The 26,428-nt window shown below is 38.1% G+C and overlaps 1 protein-coding gene across 2 annotated transcripts; it reads left to right on the top strand.

The window, feature by feature from the left end:
• The first annotated feature begins 9,531 nt into the window (after positions 1–9,531).
• On the top strand, positions 9,532–22,480 carry LOC135469948 (multiple epidermal growth factor-like domains protein 10). 2 transcript variants are annotated; one of them, XM_064748608.1, is made up of 7 exons: positions 9,532–9,766; positions 9,964–10,101; positions 14,879–15,118; positions 16,301–16,510; positions 16,725–16,820; positions 17,437–17,583; positions 22,329–22,480. In XM_064748608.1, the coding sequence occupies exons 1-7, from the start codon at positions 9,712–9,714 to the stop codon at positions 22,469–22,471; spliced, it is 1,029 nt and encodes a 342-aa protein (XP_064604678.1). In that variant the 5' UTR covers positions 9,532–9,711; the 3' UTR covers positions 22,472–22,480. The 2 variants fall into 2 exon arrangements, with proteins under 2 accessions (XP_064604678.1, XP_064604677.1); XM_064748607.1 differs by lacking the exon at positions 22,329–22,480 and adding an exon at positions 20,960–21,348.
• The last annotated feature ends 3,948 nt before the right edge of the window (positions 22,481–26,428 follow it).

Genomic DNA, 26,428 nt, shown 5'->3' with positions numbered 1-26,428 from the left:
GCCCTTACTTGGAGAGAGACGGGAGGTCGGATGGGCCCGGTCCGATCAATCGGCTTGGTCATGTCTTGCCTCTGCGTGATCCCAGTTGCCTCTATATCAGCACATCATTTAGAGAACAAATGTTATTTTTGAAATATCGTTTGCGGGACTACGTTTTGAGGCGGTGGCTCATGGGTCAATCGAGTAGATTGAATTTAACCTGTTGGTATAAATCAATCTGTTCGAGTATACCTCATATGGAGTCCTTGGTGTCTTTCCTGCTGGGTATTCCCAGGTTCAGGCATCGCCCTTGTTGGCACTCCGTGATGGGTGGTGAACATATGGGGTGAAATTTACAAATATATGCCATGTCTACTTCAAAACTTTCTTTAAATGCTTCAAATGTATGTAACCGGTCTTCCTCTCAGCCGACTTTGTCTTTAAGTGCTGATAAAAAGAGGAAGTTATCAGACTCGCTTGATAATGAACAGAACAGTTGGCCGGCTTTCATTGTTCTCTCAACTAAGAGTGAACAAAAGCTGATGAAGAAATCTGCCAAGAACTAAATTCACAGGGTGTTATCAGAGTAAAACGCTTCATTACGAAGAAATCTGGTAACATCCTTAAACTTAATACTTATCTGCTAACATTTAACACTACCTCCCTTCCGTCGCATATTTACGTTGGCCCCTACAGGGTTAATGTGGATTTATATATCCCTAATCCTATACGTTGTTTTAATTGCCAACGATTTGGTCATGGCAAGGGCCAATGTAAGAACAAACTCATTTGCTTCAGATGCGGCAGTGAAGGGCATGATGGTTTCGGCTGCAGCAACACAGTTAAGTGTTGCAACTGCAGTGGTGATCACATGGCTTCATCAAGGGATTGTCCGCTTTTCGTGAAGGAAAAACAAATTATCAACCTGAAAATTAAAAACAATATCTCCTATCAGGAAGCCCGGAAATTAGCCTCACTTAGTAATACTTCTCCACGGACTTCGTTTGCCAATGTGGTCAAGCGAGTAGCAACTGTTGCTACTCAAACCTCTTGGACTTGGCCCATTGGAAACGACAAACCTAGTTATGTTTCTTTGCAAATTTCGTCTCAACCCTCGTTAAATTCTTCCTCAACTCAGACTACTTCAACACACCAAATAAAAACAGTAAACAATACAGAGCATCCTGGTAAACCAGCTGAGCCCAATTCCTCTAAAAATAATGACAAAAACAAATCCAAAAACAAATCTCAAAATAATAATAACCAAACAACTGATAAACCTAGTGGCCCAACAGAGCGTCCCTCTAAGGCCACTAGGGATCCTATCCAAACTTTTAATAAGTTTGGATCGTTGGAGGACGTTGGTCCTTCAACATCAGATGCGGAGGTGATGGATATATCACCCGCACAAGGGAGATCTAACAGCCGATCTCCACGAAAGGGTCGCCCGCGGTCCAAACACAAAGAGAAATCTCCGATACGTCTCCCTCCATAATGGCGATATACGATAAAATTATAAAGTGGAATTGTCGAGGTCTTAAAGTAAATTTTATTGAAATAACACAGCTAGTTCAATTACTAAATCCTATTGCCCTTTGTCTTCAGGAGACTCACCTGAAGACATCTGACAAAGATAAAATAAATCTTAAAAATTATTCTTTATATACTACTTATTCAAATGAAGAAGAGCGAGCGGCAGGCGGCTCCTCAATATTCATAAATAACAATATTATCCACAGCCCTGTTTCTCTGGATACAGAGCTTCAGGCTGTGGCCGTCCGTGTTTCGTTGTCTGAAACAATCACATTATGTTCCGTTTATATACCTCCAAACACTTCTCTGTCAGCTTCTCAGTTACATAATCTTACAGAACAATTACCTAAACCGTTTATTATTATGGGAGATTTTAATTCCCATAACCCTCTATGGGGCAGTAATAACATAAATAATAAGGGCAAGATAGTCGAAGACTTCTTGTGTAAGGAAGAACTGTGTTATTTCAATGATGGTTCTAATACCTATTTACATCCGGGTAATGGCACTTATTCTGCTATCGATCTCACTATCACAGATCCATCACTTCTTCTTGATTTTTCTTGGAAGGTGCATGACGATCTTTGTGGTAGTGACCATTTTCCTATAATCCTAGAACATATTACTTCTAATTCTTTAGAACGTGTAGCTAGGTGGAAATTCGATAAAGCAGATTGGATCGCATTTGAGATGTTCTGTGAGGCTGACATCACTCCAGAGAATCTCAATGCTGCAGAAGATCCTCTTTTAAAATTTAATGAACTTATATTAACAGCAGCTGATAGAACCATACCTAAGACCTCGACAAATCCAAAATCCAAAAGTAAACCCTGGTACGACGATGACTGTCGCAAAGCCATAAGGATCGCAAAAAGGCCGAGCACAGATTTAATCATTGTCCTGATAATAATAATTTAAACCAGGTCCGTATATTCGGAGCTAAGGCTCGCCGATTAATTAAATCTAAGAGACGTTCTTGTTGGCGGAACTTTGTTTCAGCATTACGTCAAAAACACCCATGCGTAAGGTCTGGAACATGGTGCAGAAGCTTAAGGGCAAAAACAACAAAGCCAAAATTCAGCATTTAAAAGATGGCGATACCCTATTAACATCGCCATCTGAAATAGCGAATAAACTAGCTGAAACAATATCTCAGAAATCTTCTTCTGAGAATTACACTTCTGAGTTTCGACGTATTAAAATACATAAGGAGAAAATTAAATTGGCTTTTCTTCTAAGAATTTAGAAGATTATAATCGACGTTTTTCAATTGAGGAACTTAAAACTTCTCTTAAAAAGGCACACGATACTGCGTGTGGCCCTGATAATATATATTATAAGCTTCTGAATCATTTACCATCTGAGCCACTTGAGACTCTCTTAGATTTACTTAATGACATTTGGCAAACTGGTAATTTTCCGCCGACTTGGAGGGAGGCGTGTATTATCCCGGTCCCTAACCGGGTAAGGATCATACTGATCCAAATAATTACCGTCCCATAGCTCTTACCAGCTGCGTCTGTAAGACTATGGAACGGATGGTAAATGATAGGCTTGTTTGGTTTCTTGAAACCAACAAGTTACTATCTAATATACAATGTGGTTTTCGTCAAGGACGATCTACTTAGATCTACTAGATCACCTTGTCCGTTTCGAAACTTTTATTCGTGACGGTTTTATTAATAATGAACATGTGGTGTCGATATTTTTTGACCTTGAAAAGGCCTACGACACCACATGGAAATATGGTATATTTTAAAGGACCTTTCTGATATGGGTCTTAAAGGCCGCGTACCATCATTTATATCCGAATTTCTATCTGATCGTCAGTTTAAGGTACGGGTGGGGCCCACTCTTTCTGATTCGCATGAGCAGGAGATGGGTGTTCCCCAGGGCAGTATTCTTTCGCCAACACTGTTCAGCATAAAAATTAATAGTTTAGCTAAAACGTTGACATCTGGCACTGAGGGTTCTTTATACGTAGATGATTTCCTGATATGCTACAGTGCTAAAAATATGAATAACATCGAGCGGCAACTGCAGCTTTGTCTCAACAAGATTGAGAAATGGGCAGTTGCCAACGGTTTTAGATTTTCTACATCTAAAACCGTCGGTATGCATTTCTGTAATAAACGGAAACTTCATCTAGACCCTGAGCTTAAATTTTGTGGAGAACCAGTGAAGATTGTTGGGGAAAATAAATTTTTAGGGGTTATATTTGATAAAAAATTATCCTTTATACCTCATATAAAAATGCTTAAAGCTAAATGTACAAAGGCTCTGGATATAATTAAGGTCGTGTCTAGCACCGATTGGGGTGCTGACCGATCAGTTTTACTTAATTTATATCGTTCTCTGGTGAGGTCTAAATTGGACTATGGGTCCAGCATTTATGGTTCTGCAAGGAAATCCTATCTTAAAATGTTGGATCCCGTCCATCACCAAGGTTTGAGGTTCAGCCTTGGTGCATTTAGAACTTCACCAGTAGAAAGTTTATACGTCGAAGCTAATGAGCCTTCTTTACATCTCAGGCGTATAAAACTATGCCTTAAATATACTACAAAGCTTAAAGCACACCCAACAAACCCTGCCTACGACTGTGTTTTCAATCCGTTATATGTAGACAAATATAACAAATGTCCTAATAAGATCCCTTCGTTTGGTCTTCGTGTTCGGGACCACGTTGTGGGAGCTGGCATCAAGCTTGAGAATATAGCTCCGGTTTCTTTTCCGGAGTCCCCTCTAAACATAACAAAAGAAATACGAATCCTCTAATAATTCAGCAAAGTTTTTCTGAGATAAAGGCTAATTATCCAGATTATAAATTTATATATACTGACGGGTCGAAGGATGGGGAGAAGGTTGCGGCTGCGGCTGTCTTAGAACAGCGGGTCACTTCTCTTCGTCTTCCATCCTCATCTTCAATCTTTTCTGCAGAGGCCAGAGCTATACTTCTGGCTTTGTCATATGTTTCTGCTGGGCATGCCCAGAGGGCTGTGATCTGCACGGACTCGCTCTCTTGCCTTTTGGCAATTCAGAATAATAAATTTAAAAATCCTTCCATCCTTGAGATATTAGCCGTACATAAAAATCTAATTAAAAGAGGTAAAAATATTGTATTCTGTTGGATACCAAGTCACATTGGTATCCATGGAAACACAGTCGTGGACAGGGAGGCGAAAGCTGCCCTTAATAAACCCATATCGAAGATGAAAATTTGTTACACTGATTTTAGATATCATATTCTTAAATATATTCGTCGCCTTTGGCAGGATGAATGGGATTTGCAGATCCACAACAAACTGCATGCTATTCATCCTGTCATTGGCAATAATTCTTATACTCTTAATAGGTCTCGTAGGGACCAAGTAGTTCTAACAAGGTGCCGTATTGGGCATTCTCGTCTAACACACAATTTTATCCTAGATGGGAGCAGTGCTCCTGAGTGTGTTGGTTGTAATGCCCAGTACGGCATGAAACATATTCTCGTTGACTGTGTGGACTTTGCTCGTATTAGGCAAAGATTCTACACAGTCAGCTCTATATTTGATTTATTTGACAGTGTCGCTGGCGATACTGTCATTAATTACTTAAAACATATTGGATTATATCATAAGATATAATTTCATTTTATTTCACATAGATATTTCTAGTTCATATATACATATTAAAATTTCAAAAGCTTTGTGGTTTTCAAGTTTTTAAAGAGCTTTGATTGTTTTACCTAGTTTTAAACATGTCTGTCATTTTTCATTTGTTTTGTATGTTCATACTTCAGTCTTGAAAACCATATACTGATTCCTGGTTTTAAACATGTTCTCGCCACGATATGGCTGAAATATTGCCGATGTGGCGTAAAGCCATAATCATTCATTCATTCATTCCATACGCAGCGTATATACAAACGATATAAACACACCGAATTGTGATGTACATCAAAGCATCATGACTATTTATGGCATACACAAATTTCCAAACACGGCTTCTTTCTCGATATCTCATGCACTATAGAGTTGAAGTGCATAAACATCACGTGAAAAGAAAGACATAGAAAATCAGCGAAAACGCCCTGAGCCTTAGACTGCATGAATACCTTATCCTCACAATATATCTACATTTGCATCTACTATCAAGACGTGTTTCAATATTACCATTCTCATTACCATTCTCATTGCACAATAATGTATAAGACGTCCTCCTGTATATATTATCCAAGTGTAAAGCAGTTCAGCATATATAATATTGTCAAGAGCTTTGTCCACTGGAATGAATAAGTATTATTCTCAGAAGGTCAGTAAATACCTTTGGCACGGTTAGTGTTTTCTTCAGAAAATGGCTGGCCGATGAAAGAGAATTACAATGTATTATCAATATGATGGATTCGATAAAGAAGCATTTTTCTAAACAAGCTTAGGCCAATTGTCAAGCACCCTTCAGACACCGATAGGACAATCGTTTTATATGAGCTTTCATACTTATGTATACTCTATATCTAAAACCCCTCACAAGTAGATCCCAACAGTGCAAACGTGCATTGTATATGAAGAAAGTCCATCAATCAATACAAAGAGACAAAACTCTGTACATAGGCCCAGTTGGTCGGTTTGCACTGGGTTGCAGACAGACGTGCAGTCAAACAAATCAACACCGGCAAAAAAAAACCGTGTGAGATATAGCTGAAATTGCTTGCAAAAATAAAATTTAAAGTATTTTTTTTCAATTTTAGAGCAAAGAAAAGAAGAAGTTGATCGGGGGGTTAAGGGCAGAGGGGATAAGGTGGCGTGTCAGTATACATATGAATACATTATGGCGTCACGCTATATACAAGTTTTTTCTGAACCAAAACTCTAAACATTGATACGTTGTACGTTTATATTATTGTGAGTAAAATGCAGTGTGAATACTTTATTTTTCTAATTCATAATGTTAAACTGCACAAGATTGGTTTCAACACCAAGAACCCATTGCCTCGGCCACCGGCCCCGATAGCTCAGTTGGTAGGGCGTCCGCTTAAGGGGGCGGATTGTCAATCCAAAATTTCCTAACATCTTGCTCTAAAACGATATTGTCGTGAAATCATATACTACAAGAGATAAAATAACATTCATTCATTAAGGTTATATTTTACTACATGCTGGCTTCCTCTCCGGCTGTACCTGGGAAGGTTTGGCAGCAACCTGCGGATGGTCGTGGGTTTCCCCCGGGCTCTGCCCTGTTTCCTCCCACCATAATGCTGGCCGCCGTCGTATAAGTGAAATATTCTTGATTACGTCGTAAAACACCAATCAAATAAATAAATATGTTATATTAAAACTTGACAACAATATCAAATATGGCAGTGTCAGAAACAGGGTTTAGATTAAAGTCCATAGCAGTTTAGATATCTTGTGCCACAATCCGTCATAACAGATGGATCCAGCATGCCACTTTTTAAAAATAATTATGATATCACCCAAAACAATGTTTTCTCGCCATAGAAAAAGGGTCTTATGCAGTTTAACGTTAAGAATTAGAAATAGTGCTCTGTGCAAGATTATGGACTTTCAACACGTTTATGTGCAGAGCTTTTGTTGTTACGTGTCACTGATTAAAGGCAACTTTGACAACAACATGTAGTTTTCCAGTCAGTAGCGTGTATGTTATGGCTGGTGACAACGAGAATGACCCGGAAGATGAACTTCATTTCGTTTCTTTAATGTGTCATATATATTTTATGGGATGCACGTCTCTGGAATAATAATCTGAATGGTAATTTCTCTGTATTCAGCTGATTGGCTGACAAGCCACAAACAATAGTGCTAACCTCTTGGTCTAAACTGACAGTGCAGATTTCAATCAACCATGTTCTCAGCAAAAATGTATGTTTATGTATGCTTGGGGTTTAACGTCGTACTCAACACTTTTTCAGTCATTGAACAAAAATATCTGCCTTACTTATTCCTGTAGTAAGCCCTATACGCGAAATACTCGAAAACATATTTGTTACTATCTTCACACGATAGACCATTCGAACATCTCGATTAAAAATAACCTGCTTTTTTATGTGAAAAATGACGTCATCCGTGTTAGCCAATGAACGTTCGGTACGGGGAAAATACCAAACTGGCAAGTACAAATTGGTCGAAGACGAGACATACATATATAAATTAGATGAAAGGGCGACTCCATTCCATGGAGTGATTTGCACTAAGGCAATAAGAGGTGTTAATCGGCAATTGTCAATTCATGGAGGACTATTGCCCACTGGTGTGTCTTAAAATTTGTGGACTGTACATAAATAATTACCCAATAGTAGAAGAGGAGATGGAAGTTCATAATGTTCACAAACCCTACACACATCGTCTACTGAGCTTCACAATGCACATGAAAAATACTTCAGCTATACATGGCGTCACCCATCACCATAAATAGTCTCCATACTGAAAACCCCATGTCTGACAATAAAATTGGTAAAAGAGTCGAATGAAACCAAATCCTTTGCTACAAAATAATACCAGCCAACAAGCAAAACAAAAAAGGAACAGCCCACACAAAATGACTACCACTAACGGCAAAAAAAAATACAACTAATAATAGGAGCGGATTGCATTCATTCTGACTAGAAATCATTAATTGTTTTCCGCAGGTTGCTGTCAGACCTCCCCACGTACGGCTGGGGCATTTGATATAAAGTGGATCACTGAAATTAAATTATCTAACTTGCGCTACCTTATGAGCACTAACTTCTTTGTGTTCGGGTCACAGGAGTTACAATTCCGTTCATCCAAACAGGATAGTTATGAATAGAGTTTTCTTTATTTATTAATTTATACATTTATTTGTATCATACGTGTTTACGTCCTACTTAGGAATATTTCACTGAATTATAAAGACAAACTTATGTAGAGAAGAGAAAATAGCATATAATAATTCATAACCCACGAGGAAAGGGTGACCCACTAAAGAATTGACATTTCTTAGCTAGAAAATTGTAACAGAGAGATCTGGTTAAACGTGTGGGGTGAGTGGGTTTGTAAAGTCGCAGGTCCTACTAAAGGGATGGTATTTCACCGATGCACATGGGTCTCTCTGTCAGGCTATGACCTATTTCCTCCACACATAAGTAAGGCATATCTCGATACAGTGTTAAAGTAAATCAGAACATTAATTATCAAATCATCAAAAAGACTACTGCCTAGCATGACTGTTGTTTCCAAATTTTTTCAAGATTTGTAATCTTGACATGTTAGCTACAAGACGTTTTACTTTGCTGTCTGTACCGGTAGGAATATACAGGTAGTACCTTATAGTACCTTATAGAATTAAACGTTTGGAATAAAATGTATGTATGCGTGTATGTATGTGCGTACATGTATGCTTGGGGTTTAAGGTCATACGTAACAATTTTTCAGTCAAATGACGACGAGTTCTAAAGTGTACGTAGAAATACTGTATCCATGCCGCCAAAGCGTTGCCGCCACTTAAGTATCATACCCATGGAAACCAGACATGACACCCCACCTAGTCACATTATACTATCACTGGTCCAGTCCTGTTTTCTTGCTCTAGCCTCTCTGTGCTGAGTGCCAAGCCAGGCAGAGTATACAAAATATAACGTTGCAATGAAATAAATCAGAAGTTATTATCCATATAGAGATTGTGTGATGATACCAAAATATAGTTCCACGTACTTTAAATACATCTCCATTTATTTTTTAAATGAAAATCAGTTTTAAAATGTCCGATTTTTGAGCAAGAGATCTCAAGCTGAGAATATAGAGATTTCAAAATGTTCCCTGGGGTGCAGATACGTAGACGACAAATAAAAGCTAACACTGAACCAAAGCATAGCTGAGACATTTCATAACATGTTTTGTGTATAGACATATAAGCAGATTCAGGCTCACAAATAAAACGATTCATGACACCCATAAAGAGAGCAAATGGTGTGACACATATAACACAAAAGACTAGAGGCTAACCAGACTTACCTGCACAGAATGTGTGGTGTGAGCTAGCCCACAGTTTGAATATCTGGCTTTAGTTTACCAAGAGTATAGATGATCACTTCCTGAATGGGTTTTATTAAAACCAACCATCTTAATACGCAGGGATTTGGGCTTAATAAAGGTTGGTGTAGACAGCACAGCCTGTGTTGGACAGATCGGTGACAACAACTTGACTGAATCTCTCCTTCTGTGAATCATCCGGAGTACGTTTATGATGACGCAAATGTTTCTCATCTTCACCATTTTGATGCTGCTTGCTGTAAAAGGTATGTGGATTTATTTAATGTATGTAACAATCGAATTCACATGTAATTAGCAATAAGTGGTTTAGTTATAAAATGGTAACTCGGAAATGGCATGAATGCGAAAATATCTTTTATACCATTGCAATACTTTCCGCTAATTCAGTTTACCTTGCTGTAAAACCTGGTCCTATTCACCTATTTTGTTTCCTACCTCTCAGCTGATGGACAGTCATGTCGGTTTGGGCGTTCAGGAGCAGGCTGTCGGTATAACTGTAACTGTGCCGAGAACTGTGACAGTCAGAAAGGCTGTGTCGGGAACTGTTCCGCTGGCTGGGACGGACCTACCTGTCAGAGACGTGAGTATGGCCTACTAATAATGCTGAGGGGCTCAAGATGGCTGGTTCGAATAAGACGTTGGTCTTGCTACAGACAAAAGAACCTTAAAGGGACTGTACCGGAGAGTTTTGGTAAAACTAGATCATCGCAAATCCAATAGAATGTTTGCTATCATTTTGGAGTTTCCTAAATAGCTACCTTTCACGAAATATCAGCCTCTTCAGTACACGTGTTACAGCTTATAATGGATAATAAATTTCCTTAAATTAATGAAAATTTATAGTTAGACCACATTGTATATTATGGTATGTTAAGGCGTCGAATCGGAGTCAGTCCAAGGAACTCTACACCTCAAAAGGAGAAACTGACCACAGTTGACACATTCATAAGGCCACTTCTATTTTTAGTTCTGTATTGATCCTTTTTTCCTGTTATATGACAAATGTGCGACTTATGACCCTTGTAAACCTGGCAATGAACCGAGTATATATCCGTGTTTAGGTCATACAATCGAAACATGGTAGTCTGTATGCTCTAGTTACTAAAATACCTTTTCAGTTTTGTTACCACATGTTAAGTATTAGCATACCTTAACAACTACTGCTTATTATTCATAAAAACGCGTACTTGATACAAGTTGGCTTATATCTTTAGCCTCACAAAAAATGCTTCTAGTCAAAAAGGAGAAATGGGCCACTAAGATTGGAAGTGTTTTTCAAGTCCTACGTGGTTTCCAAAGTGACTTCGTTAGTTCACTGTACCACGAAGACTTCAGACGTCGACAAAACAAGTATTTTCAATTTGCCAAAAACATGACAAAACTGATTACTTTATAAAGTTAATGTTTTACATGTAAAGACAAAGGTTAACCAACACGAGACTTTGACAGCACGTGCAAATTCATACGTGAGCATTTCAGTAAAAATATTTTGTTTGGTAAACGTCTTTCTTCATACGTTTAATTGAAAACATCGTTTGACCCCGAAATTGGCGGCTTTGATCGAGAGTAGATTTTTGGCGGGCTATTATTACTAAGCAGCCATCTCTTCTATGATTATATAACTTAACGATAAGAGATATCGAGCTTTATTCACAATTTACATTATCTCTTCTCTGTTCTGGGATTTTCTGAATGTTGTCCTCTATATCTAGTTCCCTATTCGATATTCCTGGACACAGAAGCTTTTCTGTGCAAAGGAAAAATCGTAAAGGTGGAGAGCTTATGCTGTATGTTAATTCTAACATAGCATCTGCTTTCTTCACGGAAGATCTGTGTTTTCTTGATAACACTGGCTGCTATGAATCTCTTTTTGTAGAGGCAAAAATTCTCAATAAAAATTATCTGTCCAACATTGTCTGTCGACCACCGGACAAATACTTGGAAGAGTTCAATAAGCATATGTTATCTATTCCAATCATTCTTCAAAAGGAAAACCAAAAAAAATATTATGGGTGACTTCGATATAGATCTTTTCAAATTTAATCATCGCCGCCCATCTAAAGTGTTTTTTTTGAAGTCATGAAATCTAATTATTTTTCAGTCCACAGACTACAAAGCCGGTAAGGGTTCAGAGAGAAAAGAAATTCAAGAAATATAATCATGACACAAAAAGTACCTGGAAAACAAAAGATGAATTAATCAATAAATGATACAGATATAACCGACAATAGTGTAATCGCCAACAAAGTTAATGAATATTTTTAGTCATTTAAAACTGGATTCTAAATTCCACAAGAACGAGAAAATTTTTAAGACTGTCTGGAAGGCCCTGTAGTCAGAAATTTTTCCTTTCCAATCATCGCGTTCTCTGACGAAAAATCGTCATTGCAGGTCTTAAAACCCGTCAGATGGAATTCCCGTCAAAATTTAAAATCTAGTTCCGACAATATAAGTACTCCCTTTTCACATATAATAAACTTTCTCGTCAGGGTGTATACCAAACTGCTTAAAGGCTGAGAAAATTTCAATATACCAAATATGCCCATATCCAAACTGGAAAACCTGACAAATTCGTACATTATAGGCCGATATCAGTGCTTACAGGCTTTAGTAAAATATTCCACGGCTTGTTCCTTTTACAATAAACTTAATTCTGCCAGGGAAGATAAAAAGTATTCTATTATCACCTTTCTTGATTTATCCTAACACTTTGACACCGTTAATCACGATATTTTACTTAAGAAATCAGAACTTTACGGCTTTAAGAGTGTTTGTAATGATTGGCCCAAGAGTTATTTATCAAACAGATTTCATCGTGTATAATTTCATAATACACTCTCTAAACTAAAATATTTAACATTTGGTGTACAACAGGGTTCTATTCTTGGATATCTCCTCTTTCTTTTGTACTTAAATGACATTTCAGAATCGACTAACCTTCTTCATCTGATCCTCTCTGCCAAAGACACTACAACCGTTATAAAAGCAATGTCTCATAAACAGGAGAAACTCAATACCTGGCTTTTGTGCAAATCGTCTGTCTTTAAACATTAACAAAACAAAATACATTTTATTCTACCCCTGACTAAGAAAAAAACAGATGCATTACCAGTTTTTACCCATTTTGAATAATAATTTAGAAAAACTCAGAAATTTAGATTCTTAGGCATTTTTTTAACAATAAGCCGCGTTGGACAACACATATTGATTCTCTCTGTACAAAAGCATCCTGTAACATAGGGATACTTAACCATATAAAAATGTCGTCAATACGAAAACTCTCCTTATCCTCTATTAATCAGTCATCAACCTTTCTTTTTCCTGTGGAAATATCATATGGGGTAACACTTACATCTCTCATCTCTAGCCTATCCAGCGTTTGCAAAATCAAGCACCGTTACTCTATCCAAAAGACTTCAACATAGCGCACCTCTTTTCCGCCATTTTGAAATTCTATCACTTACTGTATTCAACTTTATTACAGTCACATAAATTCTTTAATCAAGGATGTATCCCACAGAGAAACTCATTTGATTTGACCAAAATGGACCACACCCATAAATACAATACCAGAGGTCGACCTTTTATGGATTTTTATGGGCCGATATATCGGAGCAATTTATCTTATTATGCCATATATATATCATGCCCACGGAAATGGAACAAATTACCAACAAACCTACGGCTAGTTCGTCCAACCTTTCTATGTAAATCTGAGGCAAAAAAATAATTATTGTAAATTTAGTTTCTACTTGTTTGGTATGTTGCACATACGTTATTACATTAGCATGACGCATTATTATACTTTTAAAATAATTTAATACTCTACATGTCTACTATTATATATCACGTCTACTATGTTTTCCTATTTAAGTACATCTGTTTACATTGTTACGGAATAAAACAAGCTTATTCCCACCATTCGTTTATTTATTCATGAGTGTAATCTATTCCATCGAGGTGAATAAAAAATCAATCAAAAAAAATCAATTAATGGGTGCTTCCAACAGCTATTTATACCAGTGCACTGAGAAATTTGCACAGAGATCGTACATCTCTGGTGCCGATTCTCCACCTTATCGTTCCAGATAATTTTAAAAGCATGCTAACACTATAAATAGTAAAGGTACGAGTTTGAACTATGTAAATGAAAGCAAGACTACTCTCAGATTTCACAAAGTCTTGTTCTTCAAATATATAATTCTGTTTGCCACATGGAGACTATCCCCAGTATCAGTCCATTGTTTCAAAGTAATAATTAAGGCCAAACAGTAACGTGTAACAAGGGAAAACAAACAACCAGTGGTCATTTTGGCTATTTCTCTATGAATCACTTGTTACCTTATTGATTATAAAGATGAAATTTTCGACGTGGGTGTGAAAGTTTCACTTAAATGAAGTCATACCTACCCTTTAGATGTCAAAAAGCCAGCCACAACACAGTTATTTTTTCAAAAGTTAACCATTTAACAGTCACTCTAGTAACTTTTTTGCAATCAAAATTTGTGGAGGGTTGTGATGAGATACAGACGTTTTTCGCGCGAAGTAGAGGGCCGTTTTCTGAACTCATTCATTCCTACATGTACTGAAAACATTCTATATTGAATGCGGCTGTACGTGGGAAGATCTGCCAGCAACAGGGGATGTGGTGAGTTTCCCCCAGGCTCTGTCCCCTTTATTCCCGCCATAATGATGGCCGCCGTCGTACAAGTGAAATATTCTTGTATACGACAAGTGTCATTTTTGTGTGAGATTTGGATGTAAAAGTTGGGTCTCACTTGGCATGCATGAAGGTGGGTTTGTACAGAGGCCCATGTATATGGTGAATGATATACGGAAATACGAGAAAACTTTAGAACCCATTCTTACTCGTTCAAACTCCATGTAGTGTTTTTACGAAATCGATCTTTTGCTGGGCACGAGATCAGAAAGAGCTATCTTCTCTCAATCCTGGACATAATGCTCAATCTCCATTTTAGGTTTATGTGAAAACTAAAGCAGTCTATAAATATGGTAAACAGTTGCTGTTTTACAGTTTGTGTTAGATTTTCATTCCTATTTTGAGAAGGCAGATCTTGTACATTTGTCAATTGTTTCTATCTAAAAAAATTCCCAATCTGTCCATATTATATCGGTGTAGTGAGTGAGTCATTCTGTGATCTCGTGGACAGGTCTGAAGAAAACGCCACGTGTTCTTCAGAACATGTCCATTAAATACCTTAATACAGATCCAATGAAAGCAGATCACGATAATCCCTTTTACATTTGGTGATTCTTACTTACATGTACATGATGTTTATAGTCTACGAGTTGATGTGCAATATTAAATCAGAAAATGCACCAATTTGACTTCGTAGGTAATGTGGCGCTGCACCAGATGACGTACCAATCATCTGACTATAATGACACTAAGCGGTTCTACACATCGGAATTCGCCGTGGACGGTAAAGTGGGTCATACTCTGGAGAGCACACCTTGTACACACACCAAGCTTGCTTCACCAGTCTCGTGGGGGGTAATACTGAACAGGACGTACAGTATTTACACATTTCAGATTTACAACAGGGTCGGAGATTGTGGTAACGGACCCAAATCATGTAAGTGATTGTACCCATTTGGAATATTGCTAATACGTGTTGGACGTAAATAGGGCTTTCCTTACAATTGAGCTCGTAATAAAATTCGAAATGATCATGCTCTACTTTAATATGCAATGACAGACCCGTAAGATACATGTGGGTCACGTATGATACTGTTTTCGTTGCATGGCAAACCCGCTGTAGCCGGGGCACGACAGTGTTTGCAGTAAACCTGTGTCTTAGGTGTGATCTAAATTGATACAAGGGCCTGTGGGTCTGTGTTAAGTGATCCAGTTACGTGATTCAATTCTCAATTGGTTTTACGCAATGAAGATTCCCCAAGTCTGATCACAGATGTCACGTGACTATCACAAGTTGTTCCTGATTATGTTTCGGGCCTGCAGGTATGGAATGTGATTGGTTTCGAGTTACAGTTTTACACGTGTATATGTAACATGAATTATTGTGAACAGTATTGTGGATCATCGGGATGTTTGTTTTCTAGATGAGTATAAATTTAAACAATAACTGTTTCCTTATTCTCATATCGAGTGTGATAATGTGAAAATAGTGGCTAATGCAATGCGAAGAAGCTTATGACTTCGTAGTAGAAGTTAATAAAAACCAATATACGTTCCGGTACGTTTTGATACACGTACCGGTAGGTTTTTTTCACCGATAACATTTATAATTGATTATAAATCGATGCATGAGATAAATTTTTCCTTGCGTTACTTCAACAAAAAATATAAAAATACAATATAGCAATGCTTGTAACTAATAATTGTGGAGGAAAGTATCTTACAGGTGTCAAAGAAACGTTTCCCTTCAACGAGCATCTATTTACTTTCAACAAAAGCCATGAGAAACTGAAAGCACACAGCCGAACATCGCTGATACGTGTATATGCGTTATTGATAGGATGTTTCCTCTCTCCTGTATCAAGTATGCGGTAAACTCCAAAGAAAAGAAGCCAGTACTGATGACTGTACGTCATATAAGGCAAAGGAAGTCAATGGGGTTCATTGCAGATAAACTTTAGAATCTTGAGCAGTTGACACTTTTTGGCCATAGTAGTCTCAAGATGAGACCTTTTAGGTTAACCGGAAGTTCGACGTCCTTATTTATGTTGTCAGCTAAATGAATTTATCTCACACGAACACAGTCCGGTAATGTATGTTACTTGTACATACATTCCAGGCGGTCGCCGACTGAACGGCTTTACTCTGAGTGTGGGAACCAACAATCAGAGCTACAGTACATGTTATACAGACACGACAGACAGTGACTACGGTCCTGGGAACATCATCAACGGTAGATGTAACGACAGTAAGCCGAGAACAGGAAACACGGTCCGGATAAGTTTACCGCTGGGGTCATTTTTGACACTTTGTGAAGTACGTCTGTTTGGTAAGCAAGACTAATCGCTCATCAAACTTTGATTTGCTGGAACTCTTCACCAGACCTTTAAATCCACATACTCCATTTTCTGATCATTCTCATGATTATTTAACAGTTTTTTTACAATATCTGATGATCTTTACGTAGTTTTGATGGTTTTAATAATCATACGATTCTTTTTACTATCTTGCGATAGTTTATTATTATTATTCCACTGTTACAGTTTGTTCCGAGGGCTGGTATGGAGTGATGTGTGACAAGGAATGTGTGACAGACACCCACTGCTTTCAATGTGATGACCATGGACTTCGGTGTGAAAGTAAGCGGCAGTCAAGTACTCAAATCTGCAAACTTCACAATGTAGATGTACTTACTCTTGTAAAGGCCGAGAAAGTTTGTTTTAGCGTAATTACTGAACAGTTTCTGTGAAAACATACGATTGTCATCCATCGTGCTCTATGTTGTGTCGGACGATAGATTTGCTGTCACACGTAGACAGATATAGGTTAGCTGAATTATATTTTCGTCTGGACTTAAGTTATGTGTATGTCGTATGTTTCGCCGTTCATATTCAGTATGTGTTTATACCAGGAAAAACTGTAAAACCCTTATAAAACCTTCTTTTCAAAGTAAACAATATTTTTACTCTACTTGAAACTTTCATTTATTATGAGAAAATTATGTTGTAATTACTATTGTTGAGAAATACTATATATAATATTGACACGATGTATTAATTATTATAATTATATTCAAGACATATGTGTCTTCTATACGACGCTAATCTCAGTGATTGAGATATAAGATTTCCTGCACTCTAAATTTTTTATGCACTATATTTAAAATGTGTCCTTTAGCTTGATTGTATTCGTGAATGTGATTTTCACTTTAAGAAATATGAAATTAACAATATCATTGTGTTTTTTACTCACCAGAGTGTGCGAATGGCCGATGGGGTACAGACTGTGATGAGGGATGTGGACATTGCTGGATTAATACTGCTTGTGACAAGGACACCAGTGAATGTCCGAATTTATCACCCAGGTGTGAGAGTGGGTTTCAGGGTTACAATTGTACATTAAGTAAGTGTTTGAAAACTGATAACTTCTTCTCTTTGCATGATCCCGTCCTAATTTCGCGCTTTATATACCCTGTATCTTCTCAATTCTTTGGTTATTTTTGCAGGTAAATGTTGACCTGATTTTGTTATCACCCGTTGCTTCATGCATCATATAACGACTCTGCTCTTTCAAATATAAAATATAAGCAAAGACGTACAGCATACAGAGCAAAACCGGAAGAGCCACGACAGTGTGATGGCTGACACACAGTCACATGTATGGGATGAAATACGCCCGCTTGTCAGTTCACTTCAGTTGGGGTTTTATTCTAATTGTTCATTAAAATGTTTAAATAGTAGCAAATTACACACCCTCCAGCGCCCAGGCTTGAACAGAATTATAGGTTTAAAAAAATGAAGCGATTTGAATTGCAATTAACTGGACTGGCCTAGAATTACTAAAAATGATGAATTGCAATTACATTTAACACACAAAATTTTAAAACAAAGCAAAGGGGCAAGGCCCCGGCGATGCTTAGTCCATCAGCAGAGTCCTGGTTTATGCAGCGAAACAATATAATTTAAGACGTACAGAATAGAGAGTAAAATCAGAGAAGCGACAATAGTGTGATAGCTAGCAAATGGTCACCGGTGAATTACACCCTCAATACTTGTCAGTTTACTTCAGTTGGACTTTTTTTCTAACTGTTCATGTAAATGCTTAAAGGCGATCCCCAACTACTTTATTTTCACACTAAATGTTCTCAAGGCACACTACTTATGTTATGTTAGTCTGTAAGCTGCATTTTAAAAATATTATCTTAGCTATTTCTAGTCTAAAAAATTCCATTAAACTTGGACCCTCTACCTGACTTCTCGACGCAAAGGCCTGGCCGGGTGATGTCATGCCAGTAGCACCAGACAGGATTATGAATTGAATAGCCCTGCAAAGCATTGCCGAATCCATACATTAGGCCAACGTGTGTTCTTCCACGATTAGTCATCGTAATTATAGACTTACTCTATAATTACCTTACGTGTGCACCTCCTTACTGGCACCCTGAAAAGTCTACAAGTAAAACAGTATTGCAACAAATATTTTGAAAGATACCGGAGTTTATTTTAGATCCTTGAAGAACGTGTACAGCATAACATAGAGAGATTTTCGCTTACATGCGTAAATGACGCAAACGCGCTCCGCTCTGATTTGTGACCCACGAATTGGACATGGTTGTACCCGTGGAATATTGGGCATGGTTTCACAGCCCACAGACTATAAATTTTTATGGCCAAGTCGAGCGATACCCGCTGCGACGCGAGGATCTGTGATATCGGGCCAGCGGATCGTGAGTTGTAGTGACGAGGTGGAAAAGTCGCTCAACAGCGGTGAAAGTAACAATAGAGCTTACCTGTAATATTTACCATCAAAAAAAAAGGCTTGAATTATATTGAACAGAAACAGTGATTGATAAAATGCCAATTTGAACTTTATCTGAGTCCCGTTACGGGCATCAAGATACGGCATGCTGTAAGGTATCCCGCGCCCGCTATGTCTGGTGTGAACAGGAGGGCCGCCCCTGTAGCCTCGTGGCAATTCCAGCGTCACCCTACAGTTCGGGTCACTTTCTGCTGTTTCAAACAAGCAAGTAACCAAACAACTACTGCATTCCGTGAGTGATAATCCCGACTTTTCTTTTCTTTTTCATTTGTTTTTTGGGGAGGGCGATATAAGCCTCATCCTTCGGCCTTTTATTTTTGCATAGCATGGGAGAATTAGCAAGTCACATACATGTACGACTACGAGCGATCGAGTCCTCCGTGATCAAAGGATTTTTACGATGATCACCCTGTGGCATTTTCTGTGGCATGTAACTTTACAGTATCCTGCGTGTTACTCCACTTACAATTCATACATTGGGATGGAATAATATCGAAATTAGCTGTAAAAATATGGCGATTGTCTGTGTTGTACGCAAAAAGATGCCTACATCACAAAGGTGGCTCAGCCGTGGTTGGGTTAGATTTTCTGATGTCTGATCACCAAAATCTACCGTTTTTCTTCGATTTTCGACGTTTAAACGATCGAAACGGATTCTGGGGACATTGAACTATCTATAGGCAGTTTGGAAAGCCGAGCATCGCGGTTCTTTTTTAAATAGTAGCACATTACAGGTCCGCAATCCCAATGTCTTAAAAGAATTAAGTAAAACAATGCAATTGTGTAAATTGACGTCATGGTTTAGAATTACCGGTAGTCAAAGTACTGTGTTGTCATCTAATTTAACACACGCTAACATTTAAACAATGCAAAGGGACCACGCCTAGCGGAAACGCAGAATCTTGCTTTATACAGGAATACAATATAATTAAGGAAGTGCAACATAGAGGGTAAAACCAAGGCAGCGACGACAGTGTGGTAGCTACTAAATTGTCACACGTAACAGGTGAAATATGTCCTCTTGCCAAGTACCAGACTGACAAGCCAGCTGTTTCTCATCTTTGCTCTCCGATACAAGTACCCTTACAATAGATTCTGTCCCTGTCGTACCAAATCATTTTGCAAAATGTCATCCATTTTACAAAATATATTTTGTCTTCACCGAACACAAACAGACAGATAAAAAATTGTTAGTGTTGCATTCATTTTAATGAATCAAACTAAAACAAAACAACAACATGAGTGGGAACACTATAAAACCAATTGGTAGACATACAAATAACAGGTAAACTTAAAATATGCACAGGTTATTCAGGTCTTAATTGAAGAGTAGCAGAGATAAGAAATTAATGGGATATGACTAGTCTACAGATTTGTGCACTTGATTGATGTGACTGATGCAGAATTGCACAAAAATATTGCAGTGATGATAGTGTAAATTTTTTGTAACACCATAATATATATTGCACGTTTACATTATTGCAAGGAAAATTCAGTTAGACTATATATAAACTAAAGTAATAAAATGTATGTACCATAATGCACAACGTTATCTTAAGGCCGATGAGACAACGGCATTACGCGATGACTGCGATGGTACTATGCTAGTCATAACTTCGTGCCATCGTGCCATCACTTAATGCCATCGTCTCATCACATCATGCTTTCGCTTGAGAGGCTCCATAACAAAGCTGTAACAGGGGATGTGGATACCTGTATATGTAGTGAAACCTAAATTTACATACTGAGGTTACTTTGCCCCGGATGTACCCGTTTTCCATATTGTCCGCTTTCTGTGACTGCGAGCCCATGACAGACGGGAGTGATTTATAGTGGGTCTATAACTGTTATACACTCTCCGCTAAAATTTATAACTTAGATTCAGTACAATTATATAATGCTGCTTTTTGATTGAATATAAGTATAAGATGAACGTGTTATACATTCGTCTCACGACCAGACTGCAGCTCGTATACATGGGGTCCTGACTGTAAGGAGACCTGTGGTCAGTGTCATGGCAGAGCTGTCTGTGACGGGGTAAGTGGAGACTGTCCCTTGGAGAATCCTCGCTGTGCCATAGGATATACAGGACCTCGTTGTGAACGTAAATCACTGGTTCTAACTCGATTTAGGTATGGAGGTAGCCATGATTTAGGGTAAAGAAATGTCTATTCGTGTTACTCCCGTAGGAAGCTGTGTTAATCTTTCTCAGGTGAAGCGTGTAAGATTGAGAAGAATATTGCGTTTTAAGGTTAAGTTTTAAGAAAATTTGGATGATCTTTAGAATTTGACAGTTAGTCCTTAAAGTCCAGTGTTCTTTATTTGTGATTTTGGGGTTTAGAAAGAATTTCCCTGGGAAACCCGTCAACACAGAAAGACACAATGCCCTGTGTCTGCCATTTATCAGACAAACTAAGCGTACATAATTTAGTTCACATTTACGTTTACATTTCGTGTAATATTAATCCAGCTAGTGTACTTTGCATTATGTCGTACATCCCCAGACTGCCCAGGTGGGTGACCTCTGTAAAGAAGGTAGGTATATGCCATAATAGTTTACAATTCGTTTGAATTGTAGAGATCTGTGAATTCGAGAAAGTTAAATTTCTTTCGGAAAGTTGCGCGGTTTAATCATCAATGTGGCGATACGTTTGTGACAGTTGGTGAGTGGATTATCACCAATGGATCCCACGTTCCTAACACAGTGGGTAAAGGAAAATGGGTTCGGCTTATGTCCTCAAAACAGGAAACAGTGGATTCAGGCTTTGTGCAGAAGATTAGAAAATGGGAAAGTATGATTTGTCTAGAATGTGACATTGGCTCAGAAATGGCGGTCTTTTTCTTGCCCTTTTTCTTGGAAATGTCCCAGCTGATGAAACTATAAGACTGACAGAGTTTTGAGTAATAAATGCAAATAGGGAGCTGATACCACGCAATGTTTTGTACAATAAGCCGGTATGTACTGCCGAAGTAGGTACACCAACATTCGCATTTCCGTCTCTCTTGATTGCATACAGGACACAAGGCTTTTGAAATACCAGCCCGTTGTCCATGACGTACAGGTAACTTATTTTATCGCCCTTTTGTAATTGGAACTTATCTATTTAAAGGCTTAAACAGGGAACTCTGTGACACAGGTAATATAACCAGGGTGATGGGGAGGTTACCGTGTAAACGTTTATCTTTACAAACCTATATGATTAAAGCTTGGATTTTACTCAATTTAAAGGCTCGTGTTGGTACCATGACGTCATTGTGGAGAGATTCACGTTGTCCAAATAACTGGTTACCAATACATTGCTCTTTTATCTGAACTCGTGTTCTTACAGCTTGTCAACCAGGATTATGGGGAGATAACTGTGTCAGAACGTGTAACGAGTATTGCTTGGAACAGCCGTGTAACGCTCAGACCGGCGCCTGTGAGGGTGGATGTCAACCGGGGCACGCCGGGAAATTTTGTGACATAGGTTAGTGACAGCGATTGGGGCCTCACGAAACTGATTGAAAAACCAAAGTGTTAATTCGTATTATGCTAATGAGATATTGTTTCATTTAATACTGCAAAGTTTACAGTTCTCACTTTGTGGTTGTTTGCATGTTTTTAAGGTTTTCAGAAAAAAACGAGGGAAATCATTTAAACAAAATAAAGTCCATAACATCGGTTTCGACGGCCAGAACCAATTTACCCCACGTCATAATTATTCCAAAGCCAGTGGCCATAGTATGCTGGGTATTGGGCAAAATTCAACATGTTTTGAAAGAGGGTGAGAAAAAGTTTCTTGAACTGTTGAATTTACTGTTTCTGACACTGCCATATTTGAACTCGTTCGCACGTTTTAATATAATATAACCTTAAAAAATCATTTTTACTTTTTCTCTTGTAGTATACGATCTCATGGCATTATAGTTTTAGGGGTGTATATAAGGAAATTAAAGCCATCTAGTTATTTGCAGAGATAGTAGTGTAGGCTGTGTTATTGTATGGAGTTTATTCTAATCACTTGTTAGTACAGCCATTGCAAAACAAATTATTCTCCACGCCCATTGTCCAGCATACAACTTGTTTTTGCATAATTTTGACGTTACCCAAGGCAATGAGTCGAAACTGAGCTTATAGAGTTCAACATTAAGATTTGAGAAAAGTGTCCTAACTGTAATTTCCTTGTAATAACATATAAATCCAAAGTGTCGGTGTGTAGACTTTGGGTTGTTACGTGTTACTGTCTAAAGGCAATTTTGCTAGCGTGTATGACTGGTTTTGCCCAGAGCTGAATACAGGCAACTCTCTGAAATAAATAGACTATAGCAGCTAAGTCATCTTCATAACAGCGTACTTTTTGGCTGAGTTGTTTTGATAAAAATGAGCAAAACCATATCGTTTGAATCTCCATTCTGGTACACTATTCCCCACTATGTTCCACACATGATCATTGAGACTAGGTGGTCAGATATAATAATCAGTTTTGCCACTGGTGTTGGAAATAAATGCATGCATGTCAACAGAAACAAATAGCAACTGCTGTTGGTAAGTTTGATATTAAAGCCGTTTGTTCTATAAGATTAACAAGCATGGTCCTGTAAGAGCATTAATATTGTCTGTCCAGTCAGGGTAAGGAATGTCAGTGTAACCGAATCTGAGGTTTAGTGAAGCTGAAATAAGTTTTACTATCAAAACATTAGAGGATGTTTTAGTTTACTTTACAGATTAACATATATATGTTGCCATATTCACTTGGACATGAAAGAAACGCTTTTTTGAGAATGACACAGCTAACGTTGTCCTCTTACTTTGGTTTTATTTTCCCTCCCATTTCATTTTGTTTCCTCCCTCTTTCATTATCTTAAAGTGAGTTTATAACTCATTTTTTGCAAGGGAAATGCAAAATTTCATCTGTGGAAAAAGACATTATGGGGAAGATAAATCCTAAGTGTCGGTGTGTAGACTTTGGGTTGTTACGTGTTACTGTCTAAAGGCAATTTTGCTAGCGTGTATGACTGGTTTTGCCCAGAGCTGAATACAGGCAACTCTCTGAAATAAATAGACTATAGCAGCTAAGTCATCTTCATAACAGCGTACTTTTTGGCTGAGTTGTTTTGATAAAAATGAGCAAAACCATATCGTTTGAATCTCCATTCTGGTACACTATTCCCCACTATGTTCCACACATGATCATTGAGACTAGGTGGTCAGATATAATAATCAGTTTTGCCACTGGTGTTGGAAATAAATGCATGCATGTCAACAGAAACAAATAGCAACTGCTGTTGGTAAGTTTGATATTAAAGCCGTTTGTTCTATAAGATTAACAAGCATGGTCCTGTAAGAGCATTAATATTGTCTGTCCAGTCAGGGTAAGGAATGTCAGTGTAACCGAATCTGAGGTTTAGTGAAGCTGAAATAAGTTTTACTATCAAAACATTAGAGGATGTTTTAGTTTACTTTACAGATTAACATATATATGTTGCCATATTCACTTGGACATGAAAGAAACGCTTTTTTGAGAATGACACAGCTAACGTTGTCCTCTTACTTTGGTTTTATTTTCCCTCCCATTTCATTTTGTTTCCTCCCTCTTTCATTATCTTAAAGTGAGTTTATAACTCATTTTTTGCAAGGGAAATGCAAAATTTCATCTGTGGAAAAAGACATTATGGGGAAGATAATCCTCGTCGTAAATCCACATTATCGAGGTGAAATTCATGTTTTATATTTTCTTGTCGATTACATATTGTAATGTCTTTATTCTTCTGTGTAAGATAAGAATGTAGGTCGACAAAACTTTTCCGTCGGTCGGTGGGTGGACAAAACTTTTCTGCCAGTCGGTGTGTCGACAAGACTTTTCTGTCGATCAGTGAGTTCACAAAATTACTGAAAAGATATTCTACTGTGAAATTTACAGTTTCTATGATCAATTCAATCTATTTCACAACAATTCTGGAGAATTATTGTCTCCTAGTTTAAACTGTGCACACTAGATTGGAGGCCGTACATCTTGAAGGTCTCCTGACGTCAGATTTATATTCCACCATATCACTGAACGTACCACACTACGTTTAGATATTATACCAATGAAAATATGAAACAATCTATATTTGAAACCTATGTAATGCATTTTTGGACATACAAATAATAATGTTCAATATCCTGAAGTTTTATGAAATACGATGTCTTTCAGAAAAAGGCGTCAGCCTGGTCAGTCACAGGGACCGGCGGCCTCTGCTGAGAACACCGCTGTTACCCATGATGTCTCCCACCCTGACGTACCCAACCGCACCAGGGAGCCATGGACCGACCCCGTGACGTACTATAATATGATAACCGATGAGGAGCATCCTTACGAGACTGTCCCCGAAAAGGAGTACGATAAGATTCGGTCCTCCAGGCTAGGCACCGACGCCGATACCAACTACACCACACTCACCTAAACAGTCATGGCCTAACGGTGCTTTATTTGTTTTGGACTCATCGCAACGTTTGACATTATTTTGGTTATCTGCCTCAGGCAACGAAGGCGACATGTTTATGGCGCTGCTTCACTGGAACGCTATGCTGAAGACAGCACCCATTATATACGTCCCACACTATATTTGCACCTGGCCAACACCTCGCAAAAGAAGTGTCAATAGCCTTACGTATATTTTCACCAGACTTGGTCTTGAAGCCATTGAGACGGGGGTTTTAAAGCCATCGACCACAGCACTGCGGTCATCTAACTGCCGACAACGTTATATGCACCTGTATAGCCACATGGCTAGCAGGAAGGGTTGTTTTATAGAAGACCACTGTGCTCATCGTTCCCTTGCGCCGTCGTGCTTGATTTGTCCAACAAGGACGTGCTATTTGATATTTAAGATATTGTGGTGACGTGTTGTCGCGCTAATTTAACGTTAAAATGACATAGTCCTCCGTTTTCCCCGTTATCGCCTTACAAGCTATAAAGCTAAAGTAACATGCCATTTTAATGTAAAATACCGTTTTTCTGTGTCTTCGCTGGACCGCGGAGGGCAACATTTTGACATTAAATGTCTCCATGTGGCGCTGTCGACCCAAGACTTTCAAACGGATGCGCCAATTTAATGGTAAAATGTGCATACATTTACTAATATTTGATTTGTTTTTGATGTGATGCTCTGTCTGTTTGACATTTTGATACTCTTAACCTCAGTCTAAAATTTAACTTTTGTATGTATAGGCTTTCATGAATCTTGAATTCAGTTCAACTGACCAAACTGAATTGGCTAACAATTCTACCTCTGCCTTGTATTATTCAAGTATTGCTGTTTACTTGTGTTTTAGAGAAGAAAACATTTTTTTAGAAACTCGCTTGACTGCTAATGAAAGAATTAGGCGCTTTAATGGGATGTTATACTTGTTCTTTGTTATTATTTTACAGATTTATGCATGTATATAAGCTTTATAACCAAGGAT

Source organism: Liolophura sinensis, chromosome 7, assembly GCF_032854445.1.
Source record: "Liolophura sinensis isolate JHLJ2023 chromosome 7, CUHK_Ljap_v2, whole genome shotgun sequence".
NCBI classification, from domain to species: Eukaryota; Metazoa; Mollusca; class Polyplacophora; order Chitonida; family Chitonidae; genus Liolophura; species Liolophura sinensis.
This window is presented reverse-complemented; position numbering and strand designations above follow the sequence as displayed.